At 34.1% G+C, this 26890-nt stretch overlaps 4 protein-coding genes across 5 annotated transcripts; 3 read left to right on the plus strand and 1 right to left on the minus strand.

Annotated features, from left to right (window-relative positions):
- The first annotated feature begins 695 nt into the window (after nucleotides 1–695).
- On the plus strand, nucleotides 696–4616 carry LOC120259097 (SUN domain-containing protein 4-like). The gene is made up of 5 exons (XM_039266633.1): nucleotides 696–892; nucleotides 1351–1538; nucleotides 2101–3395; nucleotides 3478–3563; nucleotides 4308–4616. Exons 2-5 carry the CDS (start codon nucleotides 1373–1375, stop codon nucleotides 4534–4536), a joined length of 1776 nt encoding a protein of 591 aa, XP_039122567.1. The 5' UTR covers nucleotides 696–892; nucleotides 1351–1372; the 3' UTR covers nucleotides 4537–4616.
- An 8561-nt stretch (nucleotides 4617–13177) lies between these two features.
- LOC120259207 (F-box protein At5g07610-like) lies at nucleotides 13178–14256 on the plus strand. The gene has a single exon (XM_039266766.1). The coding sequence runs from the start codon at nucleotides 13180–13182 to the stop codon at nucleotides 14158–14160; it is 981 nt and encodes a 326-aa protein (XP_039122700.1). The 5' UTR covers nucleotides 13178–13179; the 3' UTR covers nucleotides 14161–14256.
- Nucleotides 14257–14352: 96 nt separating this feature from the next.
- LOC120259205 (chloride channel protein CLC-c-like) lies at nucleotides 14353–26518 on the minus strand. 2 transcript variants are annotated; one of them, XM_039266763.1, is made up of 9 exons: nucleotides 26157–26518; nucleotides 22312–22315; nucleotides 17627–17723; nucleotides 16715–16915; nucleotides 16463–16640; nucleotides 16118–16380; nucleotides 15777–16046; nucleotides 14570–15701; nucleotides 14353–14481 (listed from the first exon to the last, which is right to left on the minus strand). In XM_039266763.1, the coding sequence occupies exons 1-9, from the start codon at nucleotides 26421–26423 to the stop codon at nucleotides 14371–14373; spliced, it is 2523 nt and encodes an 840-aa protein (XP_039122697.1). In that variant the 5' UTR covers nucleotides 26424–26518; the 3' UTR covers nucleotides 14353–14370. The 2 variants fall into 2 exon arrangements, with proteins under 2 accessions (XP_039122697.1, XP_039122696.1); XM_039266762.1 differs by lacking the exons at nucleotides 22312–22315; nucleotides 26157–26518 and having other exon boundaries at nucleotides 17627–17805.
- Nucleotides 20427–23173, plus strand: LOC120259206 (glycosyltransferase BC10-like). The gene is given in 3 exon segments (XM_039266765.1): nucleotides 20427–21051; nucleotides 21937–22504; nucleotides 22507–23173. Coding segments are annotated over 3 exon segments (1185 nt in total). The 5' UTR covers nucleotides 20427–20505; the 3' UTR covers nucleotides 22578–23173.
- Nucleotides 26519–26890: the final 372 nt, after the last annotated feature.

Here is a 26890-nt window from a genome sequence, read left to right on the forward strand (position 1 = left end):
ATAATTTTAATATTTTTTCATAATAAGGGGGTTGTTGAAATGAATTATTTGTGGCATGTGGCACATACCCCATTCAAGAGACGTGGTAATATGTCATTACCACAAACCAAACGGCCCTTGAATGTTAAAAGCAAATATTAACATACAATTCAAAGTAAAACATATATTTTTGGTTTATTAGCACAAAGTCTCTTGAGTGGGGTGCTCATTTTGAAAGAACATGAGATCAAATCTCAATGCTCACACAGGTAATATTAAGATTTTAATTCTATATGTGTGTATATATATATGTGACTTCCGACTTTTATCACATATTTATTAAAAATAAAATAAAATAAAATAAAATAAAATAAAATATACACTTCTGAGAATAGTTTAATCCTTATGCTCCTCGAGATCTCCATCAAGGAATGAAAATTGCTTGCTTAAGTGGCCTTCTATAAATTAATGGTTGGTCTAAGTCAAACAATAAATAACAAAAAAAAACATAATATAATGAAATATAATAAATGAATAAATAATAATAAATATTTTGAAAACATTCAAATTCTCTTTTGGAATCCTTCCTTAGCTTTTCATACACATGAAGTGAACACTTACAAGGACTAAATCCAAAATTACAAAAATTATAAGTATCAATTCGAAAAAAGAGGGAGTGATTTGCAAATTTTCTCTCGTCTTTGTATTCGGCCGTGGCCAGCTGTAACGGGACCTTCAAGAAAAGCAATCAATTTATTTAGGAATTTCGAGAGAAAGATCGAGTGAAACGCAAGAGAAATTTCGATCTAGCTTTTCAATGGATTGAGTTTTTGATTTTGTGGAGGAGGAGAAGAAGAAGAAGGCAACGGATCAAAGTGAGGAACTCTTCCGGATTTGATTTTGGGAATTTGAGGTATTTTTTTTATCCATTTTTTTTTTTTTTGAATTTTCTTGTGTTTTTATTGGTTTTTTTATTTCAGATCTTTGTGCCTGGATTGAGAGTTTTTGATTGGTTTTATACTGTTCCGTTACTCGGATCAGTGCGTGTTCTTCTTCATCTTTTGGTTTGTTTTGTGATTTGGATTCGTTTAAAGAAAATTAATGGAAGATACATATGAAATGGATTGGTTTTTTTGGTTTAATTGTTCTGATTTTGTGGAAATTTAAGGGAAACCACATTGCTTTGATCTGCAATATAATGGAAAATTTGTGTGAGATGTGTTTGTGATGTGACGTGGTTGCTTTGTTTCTCCACGAAGTCTTTCTTTTGTAAATCTGATGGATTTAGGGTTGGAGCGTCATTTACTCCAACAAAGTTTGGATTTTTTTGCCATGGTTTGCTCTGCTAATTGAATTGCTTTTGATTTGCAGACTTTAATTGGATTCATGATCGATGCAGAGATCACGTAAAGCTCTTCTGCAAAGAAGAGCTGTATCAGAGAAGAACTCTATCTCAGGGAGGGCGCGGTTATACAAAGTGTCTCTCTCACTGGTTCTTTTGTTGTGGGGGATTATCTTCCTCCTTAACTCTCTGATAAGCCATGGTAATGGTTATAAAGGTATGATTATTGATTTCTCATCTTTTGGCTTAATTTCTCTGTGTTTTTAGGTGAAGAAGACTATTTAAATCTCAATGTGAGTCTCTTGTTTCTATGGTTTTGATGCCTTCATTGGATAATTCTGAGCTTTAAATATCTCATAATCTCCCATTACTGCATAATCTATGTTTTACTTTCTGATGTGATTATCAATTGCTACTGCAGCTACTACTTGTTTATCACATTTCATAGCATCCCTTATGGCTTTTTTGCAAGACTCATGTCATAGCCATTTAAAGTACTGTTGATGTATTTATTGATTATTAATCCTACTACCACTTTTATATAAGCTTCATGTTTAGTCATTTAAATTATTTCCTTTGTTTTTGAGAAGCTATAATTTTTTCTCAAACCTATCATTAGGTGATTATTCCATAGTAAAAAGTACTAAGCAACATTTTCACTTTCTGAAAGTTGACTGGATAAATAGGCCTCTAGGTTTTTCATGAATTACTGGGGAAGAACTAGTCACGCGATGTATGATATTGATCTTTATTGGCCTTCCCTCTTCAATGGCTTGCAGATGGCCTGGTTTCTGTGAGTGATGAATCTATCTGCCATGAAACTGACCCAGGTTCAAGTGAAGAGGTTCATGAACATGGAGTTCGATTAGCACCATCACATGCTTCTGATGAGAATGTTCATCAGAACTCCATATCCGGGAGTGAATCTGTGAAGCATCTTACAGACATTTCTGCTAAGGAAGACAATCAATTGTCAACAAATGGAGAAAAGCAGGCTGAAGAAAACTCTGAATTAAACCATAAGGCAGAGGATGGAACATTTTCACTAAACAACAAGGTGGAACCTCTAGCAAAGAATGAGAGAGTACCTCGTGTCGCGCCTCTGGGTCTTGATGAATTTAAAAGCCGAGCTATCACTCCAAAAGGAAAGCCCCAATCAAGCAAAGATGCTGTTGTGCACCGAGTGGAACCTGGGGGAAAAGAGTACAATTATGCATCTGCTAATAAGGGTGCAAAGGTCCTGGCTTTCAACAAGGAAGCTAAGGGTGCTTCCAATATCTTAGACAAGGATAAAGACAAATATCTTCGGAATCCATGCTCAGCGGAGGAGAAATTTGTTGTCATTGAACTTTCAGAAGAGACCTTGGTAGACAGCATTGAGATGGCGAACTTTGAGCATTATTCATCTAACTTGAAAGATTTTGAACTGTTGGGCAGTTTGGTTTATCCGACAGATAACTGGACAGAGATAGGGAATTTTACAGCAGGAAATGTAAAACATGCACAGAGGTTTTCTCTTCAGGAGCCTAACTGGGCAAGATATCTGAAACTGAATTTGCTTAGTCATTATGGTGCGGAGTTCTACTGTACATTAAGTGTGGTAGAAGTGTATGGTGTGGATGCTGTTGAGAGGATGTTGGAGGACTTGATCTCAGCACAGAAAAACCATTTGGAACCTGAAGAACACAACAAAGAACAAACAGCAGTGCAAGAACCTTCTGATGGTGGGGTTGATCTTGACCAGGAACGTGAGAGTGCAATAGATTCTGAGGCACAAGGTGACAGTGTGAAGCTAAAACAAGAGGCTCGGAGAAATAATGTGCCTGATCCAACTTTAGAGTCAAAGCCACCCCAAGTTGGAAGGATGCCTGCGGACACTGTTCTCAAGATACTAATGCAGAAGGTGCAATCTCTTGATGTGAATTTCTCAGTTTTGGAGAGGTACCTCGACGAATTGAATGGTAGATATGGCCGCATATTTAAAGATTTTGATGATGATATTGCTAATAAGGATAAGCTTTTGGAGAAGATCATATTGGATATAAAGAATCTTGAAAGCCAAAGAGATGTGTTTGTAAGTATTACCTTTTAGATCTTTGTTGATTTGGTGCCAAGGTTTTTATATTTTCTTCAATCTTCATTTTTCTTGTTTTCAGGCCAGTGATATAGGAGAGCTCCTCTCATGGAAAACTAAGGCTTCCTCGCAATTGGAGCAGTTAATCAAGGATAATTCCATTCTCAGGTTTTATTCATTTGTTATCTTGTTTGATTATCAGTTAAGCTTTTGTGAAATAGTCCAATATCTAAGTCTATATATAAAGTTAGAGGTTATTACACATAAGTGACATTAGCATGCTTTGTTAGCATGGAAGTTTTGAACTTTGCAGTCTGCAGAATGCACTCTCACCTGATTGAGATCTAAAAATTTATGCAGTAGCCAATTTTATGAAGAACAGAACTGTTAATATTGTATTAACATGAAGTACATTCACTTCATCAGTGGTTTCATCTTACTATGCACTGCTGCAAGACTGACCAATGGTCTGAAACTTCCCTATACCCTAAATTTCTAAACCCTAAAACATGCATGCATGTGTGCACACATGGATCTCTCTCTCTAGATATAGATCTGTATATATATATACAGATATTTGAAAATGGGTTATAGGCTTATGGCCCCTACTGGTCCATAAAATTTAAGTTGTTCATTTTGGCCCTTGAACTACATAAATATTTTCGCATCCAACTTAGCAGTTGACGTGTCTGGACATGTGGCACATTTGTGTGAATCTACATCAGATAAATGATTCAAAATAAATATCTTTCTTACTGGTCAAAATGAACAATGACCCAAACTCTAGAGGTCACTGGTAGTTGTAATCCATTTTAAAATTCACATAAATCTATTGACAGATATATGTGTTCATTATGTTAGAATTTGTATATATTTGGTGGCTGAATAATGACATTGGTGCCTTCAATGCAGATCGGAGTTTAAGAAGCTTCATGATCATCATGTTGACGTGGAGAACAAGATCCTTGCGGTAATATTTATGAGTTTTGTCTTTGGTTGTTTAGCAGCTGCAAAATTGTTTATGGGTTTGTTATTGAGAATCTACAGAATACATAATTCTGATAAATTTTGTCAAAATAACTCTGCTTGGCTTGTGTTGTTGCTGAGCAGTGTCATTATAGCAATTATCCTTGCATTATAATAGTTACATGTATTGAGTTTGAGAAATTATTATATTGCGGCAAGTTATACAATGTTGGAGAAATTATTTTTCGAGGCTTCTGTGTACTGAGTATTTTGTATGGCCAACATCAAACCGGGAGATGGAAAATCCAAACTGCAAACTTTTTGCAATTTGAAGATTGGTTTGAGAATTGGGTAATTCCAGGTTGCTATCGTCTCAAATACTAAGAACACCTTTCATGATTATATATGTTTTGTTCCGAAAATTTGCAAGAATTGGTTTGTTTGAATTTCAAGCAGGAGCAGGCATGGTTGGTTTTTGGTGAAAAAGCTGTTTTCAAGCTTCTCTTTCTGGTATGCTATGTATCATAATATATGCTCATTTAGAGGTATGATTTACTTCTAATCCCAATGACATATTACATCAGAGTGATTTTGAACCATTTACAGATGATTATTTATTTATTTATTTACTTATTATTATTATTTCTTGATATGTCTGTATTGGGTGTCATTTCTGCAGTATTATTTGGTCAGCAAAGGTAAATCGATTTCTTTCGGCATCATTTAGCAATATCTAAACTGTATATGAATTTGCAGTTCGAGCATTAGTTCGGGAATCATAAAATAAATGTCAGTAGAATTTAATTTTTCTCTTTGACTATATATGTAAAATTTTATTTGGCTTTTAACCTATCAGTTTTTTGGAGTGAGATACTAAGCTCTACAAAGTGTATTTTTTTTTCCATTGATGTTTTTTACATGCACAAAGATTAGAATTTAAAAATCGCTTATTTAAGTGACTTGAGTTTTTACCATTTGCATCAAATTCAGTTGGTGACTATATATATGTAAATTTTGCAGAAATGATCTTGCTTGTTTAAATTTCAAAGAGGAGCAAATTTTTTTTTTTTTGATAGGACATCAAATGATGGTTCATTTTTATTTTGGGGTTAAATTTTAATTTGAATCAAAATAATTATTTAATTTTAATTTTGTTTCACTTGGTGGTTACCCGAGAAATTTTGGTTTATTTTTGATGATTTGAAGTTAGAAATTTTTTTCAGAATGTGAGATCGAATTGTTAATTGAGCGGACAATGTGTCATGCATGTGATGATGGAGAATTTTTGACATTTATATCATAAAAATGGGTTGTTAATCTTTCGGGTAATCACATAGTAAAACCATAGGTTGAAGATTACGAGACGTTTAGAATTCGAATAAGATCATTCTCTTTTTTCTTTTTAATTCATTAAAATGGGTTGTTGGATCCATTAATCAAATAAAATAAAATAGATTATATCCTATGATGAGATCCAATCAAGAATTTCATTATATCCCTCTTCCTTCTAAAATCATTATCGGTTTTAGCGTCAGCATATTGTTTGAGCTCGGTGGAAACAAAATTCTTTTCCTCATGATCACTATAGAGCTGAGAGAAAGAATATATGTCGGGTCCAGACACTTGTATCAGAATGGCCTCTTCGGGAGAACACAATGACCTCCCAGGCCAGATCTTTCATGACACGTCAGCCACCACGGCAACAGCAAGAAGAGCAGTCCGCTCCGCAAGAAGTACCACAAACAGTACGAAAAGCGATCCCTGTCATATGTTGGGTAATTATTTTGATTCAAATTGAAGTTTGGACTTCATAATGAAGAAAAAAAAAAAATTCTCGGATAATTATTTTATTTATTTATTTATTATCTATTTATCATTAGATTTGGAATCAAGGAATGATTTATTGAAGAAGGCATGTGATGACATTCAGGGAATGTTCTCGGACGGGAGAATAATTTATTTAGTGTGGATTGGTTAGTAAATTTTCATGTGCATTAATCCAGAATAAACTACTCCGTAAAAGAAGGTTTTTTTTTTACCCCACACATTTTTTAATGTGTTGTTGGTGCTTGGATTAAATATTCAAATTTTAGAAGAATAATTATAAATAAATTTGTGATAGTCTGCAATTAAAATTTTCTAGGACTAATTAATTTTAAAATTACCCAAATTACACATTTGTGCTTTCATGTAAACCTCTTAAGTTTTTTCTTAAAGTAATTTTTATTATTTTTTTTGCTTTTTAATCATTTCTAAAATAAGTTTATACTTTACAAAGGTGAGCTCTTGCATATTAAACTTCAAAATTAATAATTTTTTTTATAAAAATTATATATATACTAAATATCATCTCCAAACATCTATAGATAATAAAAAATAAAAGAGATGAGTAAGATTAGAGTTTAGAGAGCGAGATATGTAGATAAAATAAAAGTAAAAGAGAGAATATAAAAAAAACTACAGAGGTAAGGGTGAAAAGAGAGGGTTGCTAGGCAACAATAACAAGGTTAAGGGTTATAACTGTTTACCTCACTGTTTATTACATTGTTTGATGAACATTGTTTATGTTATTATTTACATGAATGGAAGAACATTAATGGATAGGGATGGCAATGGACATTAATGGATAGGGATGGTAACGGGGAGAGTATAAGTAAGGTATGCCAGAACTCTTATCATACTCGTAATCTCTATCCCTATATCCGTACATTTATTCGTATTCTCCAAAGTAAAAAAAAAATCGTATCCTTACTCACAAGGAACAGTATACCCGCAGGGTATCAGTTTTTTCGCTATTCAAATTATCGAATTAAATTTAAATTTAAATAACAACAACAACTAGAACAATAATAATAATCCATTACAATACAATATTTAAATACATGTCCATAAATTCAAAATTAGAAGTTGATACATATTTATTTATCTTAAATTATATAATCACATTAAAATTTTATGTAACAAATTGATTTTTATTGGCATCTATTTAGGACTCAACAATAATTTTACCTTTTTTGTTTATATTTTAACTATTTTGGTTTTTGATTTACATTTTTTCATATATTTACTATTTATATTTTATATAGTTTCAAAATTTTTTAAATGTCTAATGAGATTTTGAATTGAAATGCAATTATAAATTAAGTAATTCTCATAAATTTGTAAATTAATTGATTAATTTATATATCCAATTAATTTTTTATTAGCATCTTAGTTTTTGAGGATGTTCTTATAATTTATCAAATATATTATTATGACATTATTTTTTTCTATTTAGTTTTATAATGTTTAATTTTTTAATTTAATTATAATTTTTAATATATATCTAAAATTTAATTTTGATAATATTATGCTCAATCAAATATAAATATAAAAATTAAATAAAATTTAAAATAATATATTAAGAGAAAATTTAAAATATTATTTTCAAATTAAGCACCATGAAAATAAATCTTGGGTAAATTGTGGGTAAATGTTTAGCTTAATAAAAAAATTATATATATATATGAGGATAAAGGTACGTATACAAGTAAAATCCTGTACCTTTTTCAACGGGTAAGAGTACAGTTAGGACAGGGGCATATTCTTACCTGATCCGTATTCGCTCAAAAAAATAACGGTTAACATCCATACCCGTACTCATATCTAGTCAAAGAAAATAATACCTATTTTTGATCAAATATAAGTACAGATATAAATATACCCGCTGAATAGGTTACAGATTACCACCTCTGACTAGTGACCAGCAAAATCGAGCCACCGATCAAACATTTGTAGAATTGTAATCTGTGTGCAGGCGATCCTTGGAACATGAAATCAGTGCGCGTGATGCTTAATGATCACACGATAGATTAAGGTAGGTGCACATGAACGCTAGTGGCCTACAAATTAAAGCAATAAAATAACTTTAAATTAAATGGAAGACAAGGCACTGCAGAATGCACTAGTTTTTATATTTGTTTATATTTAGTTGGAATATGATATTTATATTTCAAAATTTAGGAATATTATTTTTTTAGCATTATATATTTATTTATTTTATAAAATCATCATAACCTGCACAAAAGGGAAAAGAAGGAAAGGGGTTTTTTTATTTGTCACTCCCTTGAAATATAGGGGAATTAATTGCCAACTTCTCATTCTTTTAGGAATATTCTTTTAGTTTTATTTAGTTTACTTGCCACCTTTGATGTAATATTTTAAATTTGAGTTATAGTATGATGACATTGTAGTTTTTAATATAATTTTAATTTTATAATGTATAAAATACATATGTAATTGGTTTCATTGGAGAAATTATGGGGTATTTTTATTTAAAAATATAGAGATATGTAAATAATTTTAATTAAAATATAGTATTTTTAAAAATAAAATGTATTATCTGATTTTATATAAATATTGAATCATATATATTATAAAGAAAATCTATAAAAAAAGGCATTTTAAGTATTTTATAACCAGAATCAACACTTTAAAAATAGATACAGCCACATACAGAGATGGCCTATAAACTATAATTTTACTCACATTAAAAAAATAAATCGTTCCTATGTAAATAACGTTTTAGAGAAAAAAAACTGTTATTTTGAGTATTTTTTCAACTATATTTTTGCTTTAATAAAAGCTTTCATAATTCTTAATTAACTTATACTTTTTAAGAAAAGAAATTAATATCAAAAGAATTATTATAATATACAACCCTCTCCGTCCTATTACAATTATATACTTCTCGAAATATATCCTAATTTATATGTCCATATATTTAATTTAAATATTAATTTTTAAATTTAATTTTACTAATTTTTTAAAATATTTATTATTATTATTATTATGATTATTATTATTTTAAATATACAACTTTAATGATAGAAAGAGAAAGAGGTAAAATAAGAAATTGATAAAAAATTTAATTCTAACTGCATTTGTTATTGACCGTTTAAAAATATTTTTCATTAAAAAGTATTTTAATTAAAAAAAATTAAGTAATTAAAATGTTGGGTGTGCTTGTGACTAATGAGGTGTTAATGTTTGACTATTCCTCAGATGTGTTTCATGTGGCCTTGATGTTGGCTGCTAATATATATATATATATATATAAATTTTTAAATCAATTAAAATTTAATCTATCCTGTGATTCAGACTTTGAAATACATGATGTGTTATATATATGTTTGACTTCCGCATGGTTAATGCCCATCATATTTAAATATTTATAATCTTGGCTTTTAAAAAAATTTGACTAAAAAGTTTTCCCGGGATATATTTGCGTTTAATTGGTGAATTAGAGTATAAATTTGATTGTTTGAAAAATAATTTAGATTTTTTTTTATATGAATGAATATTTTTTAATTAATTAATGGGAAAATTACTGTTTACCCCTCGATAATTTCAAAACTTCCCAAATGCTGTGAGTTTTTGCATACCTCGGACAACCCTTCCTTTATTGTTTCACTCCTTTTTACCCCTGCGTTATGAAATTCCATCATTGCTCTTAAACCTTTTTGCATACATTTTTTCATTCTTTTTGCATTTTACTTTTTGCATGTACTCATTTCTTAAACGAGAGTTTCATTTTTTAAACATAGAACTCATTTCTTAAACAGAGAGTTCATTTCTTAAACAGAAACCTCATTTCTTAAACAAAAAACTCATTTCTTAAACAGAAACCTCATTTTTTTAAACATAAAACTCATTTTTTAAACAAAAACATTAATATTTAAACGAGAAAAAATATTTACATGATAAATTAATCCTGGATATAAAACCAATTAATCTTGGCCACTCGTACATATTTAAATAGAAACAACGATATTTAAGCACTTTTTTTAAAGCGTAAACGCAATATATTAAACGAAACATCGATAGTTAAACAAAGACAAACAAGCATATAAGCGTAGAACTCATTTCTTAAACAGAGAGCTTTATTTTTTTAAACAAAGACCTCATTTTTTAAACGAAACCCTCATTGAGTAGGGGACATTGAGTATCTCATCGTCACGATCTCGCGTGAACGCTCAGGGTCTCGAGCTCCGGATCCGGCGAGCGATCTCGAGGTGGCATGCTCGTGTGGGGTCTTAAAGGAGAAATCTTTATTTGGCGCTGGCTATCCCGGTCTGGCGACGCTCCTCGGCATCGGAGTGGTGAGGTCTTCGATGGCGACGCTCGGATAAGACGGGCCGAACTTGAACGGAACTATTCTCGATCGCGGAGACCGCAACATGGATAGCAATAGGGTTAGGGTTAGGGGATCATTCCGGGGTTTGGATCCATGGTGCCTAAGTCGCGACGTGAACGGAGGGAGGAAGCGGTGCTCGACTGAGGGTTCGATCTCGCCGTCTTCGTCTTCATCTTCATCGCCTTCCCCTGCTGTCGACCCTCATCTCTTTCATCTTCTTCATGCCGCCGACCTCGGGAAGACCGCATGCTCCTCGTCGTCGAGCGAAGGCATCAAAAGGTTGCACTCGCATATTTAAATAGAAACAACGATATTTAAGCACTTTTTTAAACGTAAACGCAATATATTAAACAGAAACATCGATAGTTAAACAAAGACAAACAAGCATATAAACAGAGAACTCATTTCTTAAACAGAGAACTCATTTCTTAAACAGAGAGCTTATTTTTTAAACAGAGACCTCATTGAGTAGGGACATTGAGTATCTCATCGTCAGCGATCTCGCGAACGCTGAGTCTCTGAGCTCCGGATCCGGCGAGCGATCTCGAAGGTGGCCCTGCTCATGTGGGGTCTTAAAGGAGAAATCTTTATCGGCGTATGGCGATCCGGTTGGCGACGCTCCTCGGCGCTCGGAGTGGTGAGGTCTTCGATGGCGACGCTCGGATAAGACGGGTCGAACTCGAACGGAACCATTCTCGATCGCGGAGACCGCAACATGGATAGCAATAGGGTTAGGGGTTAGGGATCATTCCGGGTTTTGGATCCATGGCGCCTAAGTCGCGATGTGAACGGAGGGAGGAAGCGGCGCCGATGAGGGTTCGATCTCGCCGTCTTCGCCTCGCCTTCATCGCCTTCCCCGCCGTCGACCTCATCTCTTTCATCTTCTTCGTCGCCGACCTCGGGAAGACCGCGATGCTCCTCGTCGTCGAGCGAAGCGCATCGAAAGGTTGCACCTTTTTCTCGAACATGAAATCCCATTTTTTTCATGCAGTACGGATCGTGATTGTGAGCCGCATGCTTTGTCTCACTCGCCCAAATCAACCTGCAATAAAGAGATTTTTGGGGTGATAAATACACCACAAAAACTCATTTCTAAACAGAGACCTCATTTTTTTAAACAAAACCCTCATTTCTTAAAAGCAAAAACTCATTTCTTAAACAGAGACCTCATTTTTTTAAACGTAAAACCTCTTTTCTTAAAATGTAAAACTCATTTCTTAAACGAAAAACTCAATTTTTTTAAACAAAAACTCATTTTTTTAAATAGAAAACTCATTTTTTTAAACAGAAACTCATTTTTTTAAAATGTAACCTCATACCCTCATATTTTTAAATGAAAGCTTCATTTTCAAATAGAAACTCATAGTACCCAAGGGCATTATAGTCAAAACCACCGTCACACTTGCCATAACTTCCCATGCAAGGGACAATTTCGTCCAAAAAAATTCCAAATTAACTCTATCAATCACTATTAGATGTTTGGGGGTTTTAAAAAAATCATCAGATTCAAAAGGAAGGGGTTTTTGAGGAGTCGCAAAAACTAATCGTGTTTTTGGCAATATTGCAAACTTACAAGGTGTTTTTGGCAATTTCCACTTAATTAAAACTAGATATTTTAGACTCATTTTTTTTATTTTTTATTTACTTTATAAGGACAAGCATTTATTAATTATCAATATTAATATTTTTTTAAAAATATATAGTAATTAATTTATATAACAAATTTTAAAAATAATTTAAGATTGTTTATTTGGAATTTTTTGCAAAATTTCTCACTATTTTTAAATTATAATAAAAACTCGTTGCTTTGATTGCTCTAAAATATTATAAAAATTATAATAATATATAATATTATTAAATTTAGATCTATATTAGAAAAACATAATTACCACTTTAATTTTTAAAAAAATAATTTTCTAAATTAAAAAAAATTCCTTGTGGTATCTACCAGCACTGTGATCGAGTGGTCTCAAGCTCAAGGCACTCAACTCGTAATGCATAGCGTACTCTGTAGGAAGTTTGTGTAAAGAGCACTTCTTCCCTTCTAGAGTTGCATAATAGAGGATTTATTTTTTTAAATAGTTTATAAACCACCGTAAAACAACTGGTTTGTGGATTTGGAGGGAGGGAGAAGGGGCTGAGGAGTATTTTCTCTCTTTTCAGGGTTGTATAACTCCTACCTATCCCTTGATTAACAACACATATCGCTATAATAATAATAATAATAATAATAATAATAATAATAATAATAAAAAGACTCCCGTCAACTTAATCACAATGCTAATATATAAATTATCACAACCCGTTAGCAAGTTCATAAAGCATCTTCACGCGGGATTCCATTTGTCTCCCAACCTTTGCTTCATTATTAATTTATTCATCATAAATAATAATAAAAAAACACCAAAGTCCTCCAAACATGCATGTCTTTCCCCAATTAACAAAAAGACTTAACGGATCCAATCAAAAGATCCGAAATAACAAAGACGGACCCGCTAAGCAACCTCTTTAACTTTATCCGTCGGCGTAGACGCTTTTCCCACGCCTCATTGCGTGCAAGCCATCAAACCATTTCCGTTTTCCAAAAGCGTTTTCATTCTCAATATAAACTTCATTCTCATTCCAAACCATTCTCATTCCAAAATGGAAACACTCAGTGCTGACATTCTCATAGAGATACTCACTAAACTCCCTCCCAAATCCTTGTTCAGATTGAGCTCTGTCTCAAAACAATGGCAGAGTTTGATCTCTGACAAGTACCTGAAAAACAAGCTCCCTTTGATGCTCTCTGGAGTTTATCACTTGTCTCACAGTGCAAAAGCAAGTAGTACTGTTGACAAGCCAAGGTTTGCATGTTTTTCTGAAAATGGTTTTGAGGACATGAGTCTTGGGTTTTTCCCATTCAATCACATCTCAAGTATCATTGATTGTTGTCATGGTTTGCTGCTTTGTTACTCTTCAGTGAATGATTTGTATTATGTTTGTAATCCAATCTTGAAGACATGGTTTCAACTGCCAAAGGTTGAAAAGAGAAGCAAGTTAACAATTTTAGCTTTTGATCCTTGTCATTCAATGCAATACAAAGCTGTTTGTTTTACTGCATGGAGAGCACAGGGTGCAGAGGTTGAGGTTTATTCTTCAGAGACTGGAATATGGACATCTTGTTTGCTGCATTTCGGTGTTGACACCGATAAAATGTCGGCTACAATTCGATACTTTGATGGTGTTCTTTATGTTCTTGCACTTCCCCGGTCTGTCGTCGGTGTTAATCTTGAGACGATGAGTTGTCACCGTATTGAATTGCCGGAGAAGGTGAGGCTTGATGGTTGTATTGGTAAGTCTTGTGGACAGCTTCATTACTGCAGTAAAAATGGAAAACAGATAAATATTTGGGTGATGATGGATAGCAATTGGAGGTTGAAACACAGCATTAGTGTTCAATCAGAGATGGTTAAATTTTCCGCTTTTCATCCAGAGTTAGAGATTGTTTATCTATGGATGCCGGGAAAAATCATCTCTTATGATTTGGTGAACAAAAGGTTTGATGATGTTTGTGAATTTGGTTCAGAGATGAAGGATGCTTATCTTATTCAGATGTGGTTGTATCCTTTCTTTACATGGTAATTCTTTGTTGCTTTGCTTCAAACTTCATGCATTTGATGTAAAGGCATCAATTTGTTTGTTACTTTAATGAGAAGTTTGCTTTATATGCTTTGTTTCTTTGTTTTTATCTTCTTTTCCAAAAACAATGAGAAGCATACAAATACCAAAAGATCAAATAAATTGCTTGGTAAATATTGTTCAGTAGTATTGATGATTCATCATCGATGATCGCTAAGTTTGTTCTTCGTTCCTTTTCTTTTGCCGATTAAAATGAGGGAAGAGACGAAGTATATGCTCTCGCATAAAGTCATGTCGGGTGAGGACACCGATGACCGGAGGCCTCTGCAAAAGAGAACAACACAATTACTCATCAACAGATTAAGAGAATAAGATAAACAAATAGATGATACGATAAGCGGAGAATTCTCACCCCCGGAGTTTTCGGCACAACACAAAGATGACGGAGACCGAGTTCTCTAAATAACAATGCAGCCTTCGCCAATGACATTGTCTCGACAACGGTATATGGTGATTTATTAGTGATTGGATGAAGATCGACATACATTTCCATTTCATCGACACTTATATCCAATTCCTCCAGTTTCATTCCCTTTCCTGGCCCTGCTTTTGCAAAATCAAATGAACCAAACTTCTTGAAAACTTCCCCAACACCAGTTAAAACTTTTTCTTTGGTAAATCTCTTCCCTTTCAGCAACACAATCAAATGTGACCTTAACACTAGGCCACATAATTCAGGGGCTTCACAGAAAGGCAGTTCGTTGATGACCGGGAATCCGTGGTGCCTCGTCGTCTTCAGTATCTGCATTATGTTACCGACTTTTTCAACACCAGTGAAAGTTATCAATGGGCCTGAAACTACATCACCGGCGACCAAATGCCTCATATAAGGTTCAGCATGAGCTACCAAAAATGGCAACCCTTTCATCTGAATTATAAGATCATATACTCCAATGTTGATGTTATCTGCAACTGATTTTGATATCAATAGAACTAGCATTACTAGAGGTAGCATTAGAAGATCATTGGTGAGTTCTAGAAGTATAATGCAAACTGATACTGTCATTCTCATTGTTCCTCCAAGAAGAGAAGCCGCGCCAAAAAGTGCGAAAAGAGCTGGATCCAAACTGCAGATTGGACTGAGAATTGTGCCTAAAAGACGGCCGAATGAAGCTCCGGCGAGTATCACAGGGATGAATAAACCCGATGGAACAGCAATGCCGTAAGTCACTAGTCCAAGACAGTAGACAGCAATGAAGAAAAGTACTAGAGTGGAGATGTCGAATTCATTCCCGGTGTTCCCGGTGAAAAGATTTCGAATAGCATCTTCATTTGTGTTGAGAAAGAGGGATGCAAGATCATTGTAGTGTCCTGGAGGACACTGGAAGTTCTTGAAGTTTCCTGATCGACCTGCGGTCGGGCATCGGTCTTCGAGTCCTGGAGGACATGGAGTGCATCGTGCGAGCCATGGAATTCCATAGGAACAGCATGAAGTTAGTAAAGAGATGATCATTGTGTGCATAATCTTGAAAGCAGCTCCTTTCCTGCCAATTTAAACAACCACTGCAGTTATTTTTTACTGCGTTACTATGATAAGAACAAGATTGTTAAGCACATACTCATTGATTATGCTGTATTTCCGAAGAATTTTTCCTACAAGGTGATTATAAAGAGCTCCTAAGATGCCACCAATGACTCCAATAATTATAACTGCAACAAGATCAGATGTGCTATATGTGCTCACAGTTGAACTGAGGTCAAACATTATCAAACCACCCTTGCCGAAGAGTCCACATTTGCCTCCCCTGCAATAAACTATTAAGCTTCTCAACACCACAGCAACAACAGCATTTGTGAAGAATGTCCTCCAAAGCAGAGCATTTCGCCACCTGAACAATTTAATTCGGTGTTTATATTTAATGAAATGAACTGTAATTAGAATTAACAAATCGAATTATACCAAGAAGTTGCTTCTTCAAGAGTGAAAAGGACTCCGCCGACTGGTGCTCTGAAAGCAGCAGCTACACCAGCAGCGGCACCGCAGGTAATCAAGTCTCGTCGATCCCTATCATTTTTAAAGTATCGCAGACATCTCCATGTCAAGTGATACTTACGCGAACCACCTTGACCAAGCATCGACGCAATGCATGCCCCTGTGTGCACCATTGGCCCTTCTTTGCCCAGTACAAATCCTGCAGAAACTCCGAATATCGAACCAAATATCTGCAGATTATCATTTGTAACACAATTAGTACATCCATACTTTCCTTCAAATTGAACAAGAGAAAATTGATGAATTTTATACCTTCACTAAGAGAGTACTTGGAGCCAATATCGAATGGGAATCGACGCCATTTAGATAAGCTTTAACTTCCGGAATGCCTGAACCAGCTGCGGCCGGTGCGATGTAAGCGCAAAGAGCTGCTGCTGCAGTTGCAAGCAGAAGATTACAACCAGCATATGCTACAAATGCCGCATGATATCTGCAATTGAAATGAAGATTCTGATTATTTTTCGCTCTGTTAATAAGATTATGGTTTTTCGTTTGTGTGTATACCTTTCTTTAAGCATAAGATCATTTGTCAGTAGTAATTTAAATCCGGCAATGTTCTCGACGGCAAAGTTGTTGAAGAAGCCTACAAGCCCTGTGAGTAAGCCTACAAGAAGTGCAAGGCTCCACTTCAGACATACATACTGAAATATCTGAACTCTTTTTCTTGTTCTCCAGTCCTCCTTGAATAGATCATTCTCCACAATTCTGTCAATGTAGCAGTAACAATTTTTTACTGAAGCTTGATGAACTTATGCAAGAACATGAAAAGGACACATTATAAGCATTCAAACTAACTCCAAACATTCATTTTTTTGTTGTGGAGAATATGAGAAATTCTACAAACTCCATTCATGCATTTATTCAAACACTCATTGAGCAACACAAATTCATCACTGTGAAATAAGATGAGAAAGCTAAGCAAATCACTCCACATAAATTTGTGAACTTTTACTACCAAAACACTAACTTCATCAGCATCAATCTGATTATCATTGCCTCCGTTTATGCATTCATTCAAAAAAGCATCAAACCATACAAATTATTCATTAATGTCAGAAAAAGTATAAACTTAAGCAAATCAGATCAAATAAATCTCAAATGCTTAAGTTTTAAATCTATGTTCTGTGAAAATAATGAGAAATTCTACATTGCCTCCATTTCTAATCTTTTTCTGCTTCAATTTCAATCTAATTCTCATTGCCTCCATGTATGCATTCATTCAAACACCCATCAACATGAGGAAAAATTACAAAGTTAAGCAAATCATATCAAATAAATTTCAAATGCTTAAAAGTTCTAATCTTTTTCTGTGAAAACAATGAGAAACTCTACAAACACCAAACTGCAATGCATAAACAAATAAAAAAAAATCAATCAAACAATGAACAAGCATGGCATCAAAGCTAAGAATAATACTCATAATCCAAACTCTCAATGGAGCAGAGCTTAGCTCCAACAATGGCCGTTTGTGAGGTGGTGTTCAAAGGGCGCTTCTCCAGCAACGGCTCTCTAACTGACATGAGATCTGAGCCGTCCGTTTGCATCGAGATCAGCACATCATCTCCGGTTCCATTCTCGAGGCAGTGGCCCATTGCTTCTTTCTTCTTCTTGTTGCAAGTGCATGCAATAAGAACTTCAAAAAGAAGAAAAAAACACAGTTTTAAAGCAATTCAATAATTAAATATTATAATGAACACAAAATTATCTATAAAAAGTAAATCATAATTGAAAATAATTTTGCATCACTAATTAAAAAAAATAAAAAATAATTGAAGAAATTATTTGATATAATGATGAAGTAGAACGCATTTAATAAATACAAGGAATCTTATGTATTTTTTTTTTTTACTTAATGAAATTTAGTTTAATTGCAAACTATGAAAAAGCTAACTACAAACCGTGTATTGAGATAGCAACTTCACGTCTGTACACATCCCTGAGTCTCTGACCTGGTTTATCTATATTTTGAGGAAAAAAAAACTATGAAGAGATGAGGAATTATTACCTTCACTTGACTAGGATTTGAATTGCATCATTGAAATCAATTGAAAGCTCTTGTTTATAGAACTTGAACTATTGCATGAGAGAGATGCTTTGGAATTATTAAGCTTTTTTTTAAAGATGCCAATTGCCAAGGCATGTTGTAAAAGTTAGAGAGAAAGAAAAAGTTGAAAGTTAAGTTCATTAAGTTAACAAACTATTTATATTTAGTTAGTGAAGTGATATTATTCGTTAATTTTTTTAAATAAAAAATGAATAAAACTATTTATGATTTTAGTGAAATGTTATCCACGTTTTTTTAAAATAAATTTGAAATATTTTGTTTAACTGATTTTATTTTGATTTGTCAGATAAAGTATTTAATTATAGCAAACTAACTACTCATTAAACAAATAAAAATTTTATGATATCCACACAAAGAAAAAGTGAATAGATGACTCATGGACGGTCAAAAGTTTTTGACATTTAAAATACTTTCTTTTAAAAATTATATACTCATCACACACACGTATCACAACTGTGTGATGGTGGAAATAAAGATAACATAAATTAAATTTTAAAGTTTCATCATCTGTAATTCTGTTGTGTCAGTTTGGTTGTGCTCTTCTTTTCAGTATGTGGTTCATCCAAAAATTTTTTAATAAATAAATAAATCACATGTATTTATTTATAAATGATTTTTAAATAATATAATACTATAATTTATTTATTTATTTATTTATTTTGTGTAGTGCTACTTTGGAAACTAAATTTGATAACATCAATCATTTTTAAATCTTTTCACTTTTATCAATTTTTTTCCTTTCATTTCAAAATCTATACTAAACTGATGTTGTTTCTCTCTTTTTTTTAAAATTATATAACAGAGAATTTATTACTAGTTCAGTTTAGTTCTTAAAAATATTTTAGACGTGCATAAGGTAGACTATACAGTACATCTCCTGAATCACTGACTCGATTATATTTAAAATCCAATTTTGAATTAATTATCGAGTTTCTATTCAATCTGAGATAAGAAATTTGACCTATTTATGTATTATATGGGTTCGATAATGGTGTGTAAGATGTGCACTTGAACCAAAGCACTGGGTCATCAGATCGGGTCCCTCATGGGACGTTCGTTTGAGGGAGGGGCCCGGGATCAAACCCTCATGTCCCTCACAGATAAGGGCACGTGGGTGGCTGAGTCTGCCTCCCACGACGTCGCGTCGCTGGGTCCCAGTGTTTGTCGCCTTTCTCAAAAAAATTAGGAAAGAGAGACATGATGTGTGTGGCATTCTCTTTCCATTGAGTCATTCTCGGTTAGATTTTCTCATTTTCATGATGAGTAAATTTTTTACTCAGAAGTCATTTTTAGTCAAATTAAAGAGTACATATGAAGGAAGACCTGCTCCTTCAGTCTTTGCAATAATTTTAAAAAAATGGAAATGTAAAATAAACTCTATTGTCAAAAGCATTGTGACTGAATCAATGGTAGACTTAGTTGCCTCGTGATTCGGTCTCACCAAAACGGTCAACGTCCATCAGTTGACTCCGAAGACTTTGTCCTTCGTCGCAGTTTCAAATAGGACCTGTTCATGGCCGCGTTCCTCCACATCGGACTCAGTCCTCATCATCATCTTATTGGAAAACCTGATCCCGAGACACTTGCCTCGAGATCCGAGATCCCAATCACATTGAGAGAAAAAAAAGCAAACCGTTCTCCGTTTTCGTTTTCCGACATGACCGTTGGAAGTTAAACAAAATCGAAGAAAACTTTGGAGATTAACGATTAATTTAATCCTCTTTTAACCTAAACCATTTTCAAACGTTTTCCGATGGGAACAGTGGAGTACTAATCTCGAGGCGTATTAACGGACAAAATAGTGCCAGCGTGACGACTTGTTGTTGTTTTGGAAAGTGATTGGAAAATGAAAACGGAAACGAAAAAGCGTAAGAAAGAAAACACGGCAAAAGAAAACAGCAGCAAATATCATTTCAAAACACTGCGTGTTTTTCAAAACTCTCACCTTTCCCTTTATAAAACAAAGCCCTTTGTTCTTCTCCTTCCCAAATTCTCACGCGGATCCTGGCGATTTCCTCATTTTGATCACTAATTTCGTCGGGGAATCCAAAGATCTCATCTTGTTTGATGTCTTTGGATTCATCGATTTTGTTGGTGTCATAGATTTCGAGGTGGAGAGCTGTGTTTTGGTTGATTTTTGGGGGGTTTTTGTGGGAGAGGATTTGGGGATTTTTTTAGGGTTTTTTTGATTGATTGGTGTTGAGATTTGGGAAATTTTGAGGGATTGAGTATGTGTAGTAGCAGGATGAAGCCGGAGTTGAAGGCGAAGACGTTTGCGGGGGAAGTGGATGATTTCTTTCCGCCATCACCGAGGAAGAAGGATTGGACGATTGGGTTGATGAAGGTTGTGTCTTTTCTTGTGATTTTCATGGCTGGTGCTGTGCTGGGGTTGTCGGTGAGCGCGAGATTCACGCGCTACTTCGCGTCTCAGACGGAACTCTTCTTTCCGAGAACCATTTATACGGCTAATTGCGAGGAGAGTAGCTTGAGCTTGAGGAGTTTCGTCAGCCCTAACCATTTGATGCATCGGATGAGTGATGATGAGCTTTTCTGGAGAGCATCAATGGTTCCCAAGATGGAGGAGTTCCCCTTTGAAAGGACTCCAAAGGTGGCGTTTTTATTCATGACTAGAGGTCCACTGCCCTTTGTGCCTCTGTGGGATCGGTTCTTTGAGGGCCATGAAGAGTTGTTCTCTGTTTATGTGCACACTCTGCCGGATTACAAGCTCAGTGTTGCCAATTCCTCTGCTTTCTATGGCCGCCAGATTCCCAGTGAGGTAATCTATCAGCTTTACATCATTATGACTTTGTTGTTCTGTGTGTGTGTGTGTGTGTGTGTTTTTTTATCTCTATTTACTGCCATACATGCAACATGTTTGTGTTGTTTAATGAGTGTGATTCTTTACCTTTTTATTGATTGCTTAATGGGATTTATATGCATGCTTATTTTTCACTGATTTTAGAACTATTTTGGAAGTTTTTCAGAGAAAGAACTATATTTGGCTAATTGGATTGTTTCCTGTTTTTTCTCTATGCATTCTCAGTCCTAATGCAAGTCCATCCACTTTTTTTCTATGTATAGTTCTTGATCTGAATTGGAAGATCAGTTAGTTTATTGCAAGCATTAGTCATGAAGCATGTGGTATGCTGAGGATTCTATCTTCAATAAACTGATAATATCTTTTAAGTATTGGCTGAGGCTGGCTGGGAATTGCCTTTTCAAAACTTTACAACCTTTAGAATAAATAAAGGGGCAATTTTGTGTCTAGTATGGAATACAAGAGTTTGGTGCAGAGAACATGTAGTTTACCTGATTTAATAAATATACCCCACAATTTCCTCTTAGGAATATTCCACATCAGTGTGTCCACAAAACTTTTGTCTTTGTGGCTTTAAGTGCTTACATGTCAATCTCATTGATGAAGCTTGGTCAATGATGAATAATCTAATTAATTACAACCAGAACATGCAAGGAACTTCATTGAGAATCATGGTTGAGTGACAAGATTTTTAATAAGAAATGGTGAAAGGATCTTTGACAATCATTTGTGTTATTGTCCAAAAACGTATTATGAAGCGTATTTTAATCAATTTTCGGTAAAGAACTCTTTTTCTTGACCTTTGCAACTTATTGGTCGTTCTTTCCTTTTTTTCTAATTCAGGAGGTTTCATGGGGATCGGTATCTTTGGTTGATGCTGAGAAACGTCTTCTCGCCAATGCATTGCTGGATTTCAATAACGAGCGATTTGTTCTTCTATCCGAGAGCTGCATTCCAATATTTGATTTCCCTACTGTTTATGACTACCTCACAAAATCTGCGCATAGTTTTGTTGATTCATATGATGAAGATTCTTGGCGTGGACGGGGCCGGTACAACCGTCGCATGGCACCCGCTATTAAGCTCTCTCAATGGAGAAAAGGTTCAGAGTGGTTTGAACTCAATCGGCAACTGGCTGTGAATATAATTGCGGACACCAAGTACTACTCACTCTTTAGGAAACACTGCCGACCATCATGCTATCCCGACGAGCACTACATCCCTACCTTCTTAAACATGTTCCATGGGTCCTTGAACGCGAACCGGAGTGTGACTTGGGTCGACTGGTCAAGAGGAGGGCCTCATCCAGCAAGATTTGGTCGAGCAAACATAACAGCGGACTTCATCCAGACCATCAGAAACAACGGAACCATCTGTACTTACAACTCAAAGCCAACCTCAATCTGTTACCTGTTGCTCGGAAGTTTGCTCCCAGCGCATTGGAGCCCCTACTGAACATAAGTTCATCGGTGATGAATTTTTAAATTTCTCATTGGTGCTATTTTCTTCAATCCCCAGCCTCACTGATCAGAACACTATCGTTCTCGCACGTCATTGACTCACAGTTTGTAAACAGATCCTTTTCTCAAAGGTATTACCAGAGACTGCAGTTGGTCATTCAAATGCCCGTTTTTTCGGCGGGAGTTTTTTGTAAGAGACCAGATTACAGAGGCTTCACAGCACTTAACTTTTTGTGAATATAAGCTCATGAGATCATTATTTTATTACATTTTCATTGATGATTCTTTACTTGCCGTGATGCCTTGTATTGTGACAAGAGTTGAACTATATTTCATCCTTTTCATGAGTTGGAACTAGGCCTGTTGGTTGCATCATGGTTTTTGTTGTTGTGCATTTAAAAATGGAAGTTGTTGACATTAGTATTCTCTATATGTTGTTTGAATGGAGAATTAGGTCAACTATTCCATTTGGCAGTAGCTCTGGCAAGCTAATGCTAACATGTAATCAATTTGATGTATGGTTTGTTGAATCTGGTGTTGGTTTTTTTGGCTGCATTTGTGGTCCATATGTAATCCATATGTAATTTGATACATAGATTCTATCAAATGGTTTCTGATTATAGAGTTTGTCCCCATATGATTGTATCAGTTACTTATCAGAGAACTCTAATTAGGTACAGTACAATGTTTGAATGGAAAGTGTATTTATGCCAAAATTTGTTGATAAGATGATGTGACTTCTTGACATGAGGTTATTGTTGTACATTTAATATAAAACTCTTGATTTTTTTTCTTTTCTTTTATATCAAATATATAATCCGAATCTCAAACCTTTATTTTATTTGGTCAATATTACTCAAGTCATAGAAACCATATTTTTCAATTCCACCTTATCCCAGCTTCTAAAGTTCTTTCAAATTTATCATGTCTTTAAAATATCTTTATATTTCAAAATATTTATTTTTAAATCTAAATTAAATTAAAATTATAAGAGTAAGAAAAACCCCAAAAAAAGGAGGACTAGAAAAATATGAAAAAAATATCAACAGAAGTAATTGGGAAATTTCCTTTATTCCAATAATGGCCAACTAAGTTTTCTTATTATTAATTATAAAACTTTTATTTTCACTTCTATTTTATTAATTATCCAACAAAAAGTTATGATGAATATATATATACATATAAATAATCCTTTGTGAAATCATGAAGTGACAGAAAGACAACAGAACATAAACCACTCCACAACTAATAAAGGAACACATTAATAAAAGCAAAAGAGTGATAATGCAAAGCAAATCCAATTCTAATGTTTAAATATATGTATTCATGAAAAAACAGAACATTATCAGCAGCATGGTGGGCCATTTTATGATGATATGATATGAATATAATAGAGTTTGGTAGTTGGCTAATCAGGCCAACCATCACAACAAGAACATGAATATACACCTCAGCAACAACAACAACTCCTAAATCCTATCACAGAATGTTCATTTCCATCAAAATCCACATGATAAAAACAGGCAAACCACATTGTAACATTAATTCTCAATTAATAGGCTGTTTTTTTCCATTTTTGGTGGCATTTAGTGTCTAGTAAACTAATGGTTCAAACAATGGTAAATAATAGAGAGCATATGCTGAGTTGGTAAAATCAACAACCTGTTTTCTGGATGCTATTCATAAGAATAATCCAAATTATCAAAGAAAAACAAGCAATTTATGTTTTCCTTGTGAGATAGATACTGAATTGATAAAACAAACACACAGACCTCATGATATCAAAATGAAAAGAGGGAATGCCAACAAAAATAAGATACAAATTCTCTATGATAATCTTCAATTGATCTATATTCATAGCTTTAGGATGGAAATAAATCCATAGGAATAGTTTATTTCTGGTACTAGGCTAGTAAAATTTCACACTGGTAAAAATGGTATCAGATTATCTCTACAAAAAGACAGACAAATACAAAGTAAGGAATAGCTTTTATTCTTTCTAAAGCCTCTGCTAAGTAGTTAAAGACAACCTTTTTTTAGATATTATTCATAAGAATAAATCTAAATGGTTACAATAACAAGTTGAGGTAGATAATGGATTGATAAAAGAAATATATAAACATTAGCTCTTGCTCATTATACCAAAATAAAACCAAAACATAAACAGAAAGAGGGAATGCACCAAAAGAAAAGATAGAAAATTTCTTATTTACAGTTTTAGGGTGGCATAAGTTCATCATACCTGAATTAAGAACCAAACAACCTCGGAATGGTTTATCGCTAGGAATAAGCTATTTCTTATTCTGAAAGAAGCTAAGGCCGCTTCACACTGATATTATTGTATAGGCTTATCTTTGGAATAAAACCCAACACAACAAAAGGAATAGCTTATTCCTCCTTGATCCTAAGTCCCTGATCATCCTTTATTTTCTATCCAAACAAGAGGCAAAGACCTTCTTAATAAGACCTGACAAACAAAAAGAAGTTCAGTTCATAGTTGAACATTTGTTGATTGTTTCATGTGTTCCATTGAACATTTAAAAATTAGTAAGCCCTAAGCTGAAATCATTGATCAAAGAATTTTAGAATCTTCGATAAATTATCCAGCTCTAACTCAGAAACAAGAGCAAAATGCCTGAACAAATTTTTAGATGTACAAGCACTTTTGAACTTGAATTTATCAACTAGTCCAAGCAACTAATTTTCACAACTTGGTATAAGAACACACAAAAAAATCCAAAAGATAGACAGACAAAAATTAACTCTAAAATCTGTTAGTTATTCCAATAAAAACTTCCTCAACTTGGTTCACACAAAGAAATCCAAAAAAAGGCAAAAAATCCACTTTAAAAATGTTGGTATATTCCAATAAAGACCTCAACTTCATCAACTTGGTACAAGATCACAAAGAAATCAAAAAGGACAAAAAGATCAAAAATCAACTCTAAAAACTGTTATTTATTCCAATGAAGATCTAAACTTCATCCCACTTGGTATAAGAAGACAAAGATAAAAACCAAAATCCACTTTTGAGAACTATTCATTATTAATTCCAATAAAGATCTAAATTTCATCAACTTGGTACAAGAACACAAAGAAATCAAAAAAAGACAAAGACAAAGATTAAAAAAAAAACTTCAAAAAAATATTATTGCAATAAATATCAAAAGTTCCATCAATTTGAACATGCCAAGAATACAATCAAAGTTCAGAGCAAATGCTATGAAAAATCTACAATCCCAAACTAATTATGTAGATATTCAAACTCAATCAAATGTTCTTCATTCAATCAATCAATCAATCAATCAATCAAATGTTTGATCAAAGAGAAGAGACAATTTCTAAAACATAAAATAAAGAGAGAGATACAGAGAAGGTACCCAATGCAAGTAGCTCCAACAAGAAGATCAAGCCCTAAGAATCCAACAGCAACGCAGAAGCACAATCAAATCCACAGCGACATTTAGGGCATTCCTCGAAGTTGGAGGTAGGGAACGACGCCGAGAGAGGCCCAACATAGAAGTAAATCTCCGCATCTCCTTTCACCAATCGATTGATGTTGAACCAGACGAGGACCTTCACGCTCACACCAGTGAGTTCCACTATCGATCCCTTCTCCACTCTCCCGGTGATTCTCCTCTTGTATCTCAGCAAGTACCCTCCATTTACCTTGAACTCGCAATCCGAAGAGAGGCGAACCTCAAATCCTCCATTGGATCGCAGAGTATAGCTCACCACGCCCTCCGGGAGGATGCCCCTGGGGAAATCGAACTTTTCCAGCATCTCGTAGGCGGAGGGGGCATCGGAGAACGCCAAGCGGAGGGATGAGAGAAGGATGAAGGCGAAGAAGAACCAGGAGGATGCCGGCATGGCGATGGTTCCTCGAAGATGGTGGAGAGCTTCGTCAATGGCGGAGCTCTCCGACGAGGGAGATTCGTATATGCTTTCGGACGTGTGAGTTTTGCAAAGAAGTCCTCGTTATTTTAATTATTTTAGAAAAATTAAAAAAGCTTTTTTTCGCATATAGCCCTTAAAAATATCATAATTTCATGTATGAGCATGGCGTATAATATCTATATAAAAAAACACTGTTATTTTAATTATTTTTCACATATACTCTCTCCATTCTTTTTTATTTGTTGTGGTTAATCAAATCTCACATACAAACAAATTTAATTAGTATTTCACAAAATTTTATAAAAAATTAATTTTTTTCACACTTTTTTTTTATATTTAATTCCAACAAAAGACTTGAATAAAATGTTAAGAGTAATTTTTTAAAAAAATAAAATATTTTTTAATATTAAAAAATAACATATATAAAAAAAGAGAGTATA

Source organism: Dioscorea cayenensis, chromosome 4 (assembly GCF_009730915.1).
Source record: "Dioscorea cayenensis subsp. rotundata cultivar TDr96_F1 chromosome 4, TDr96_F1_v2_PseudoChromosome.rev07_lg8_w22 25.fasta, whole genome shotgun sequence".
Classification (NCBI taxonomy): domain Eukaryota; kingdom Viridiplantae; phylum Streptophyta; class Magnoliopsida; order Dioscoreales; family Dioscoreaceae; genus Dioscorea; species Dioscorea cayenensis.

Bases quoted from the DNA above. Each gene is read 5' to 3' on its own strand.
- LOC120259097 (XM_039266633.1), top strand. From the start codon at position 1,373: ATGCAGAGATCACGTAAAGCTCTTCTGCAAAGAAGAGCTGTATCAGAG. The intron at 1,539-2,100 runs GTATGATTATTG...AATGGCTTGCAG, and splicing joins CCATGGTAATGGTTATAAAG to ATGGCCTGGTTTCTGTGAGT. The intron at 3,564-4,307 runs GTTTTATTCATT...CCTTCAATGCAG, and splicing joins AAGGATAATTCCATTCTCAG to ATCGGAGTTTAAGAAGCTTC.
- LOC120259207 (XM_039266766.1), top strand. From the start codon at position 13,180: ATGGAAACACTCAGTGCTGACATTCTCATAGAGATACTCACTAAACTC.
- LOC120259205 (XM_039266763.1), bottom strand. From the start codon at position 26,423: ATGCCGGCATCCTCCTGGTTCTTCTTCGCCTTCATCCTTCTCTCATCC. The intron at 16,641-16,714 runs GTATACACACAA...TTTCAATTGCAG, and splicing joins GATCTTATGCTTAAAGAAAG to ATATCATGCGGCATTTGTAG. The intron at 16,381-16,462 runs GTATAAAATTCA...GATAATCTGCAG, and splicing joins CAAGTACTCTCTTAGTGAAG to ATATTTGGTTCGATATTCGG.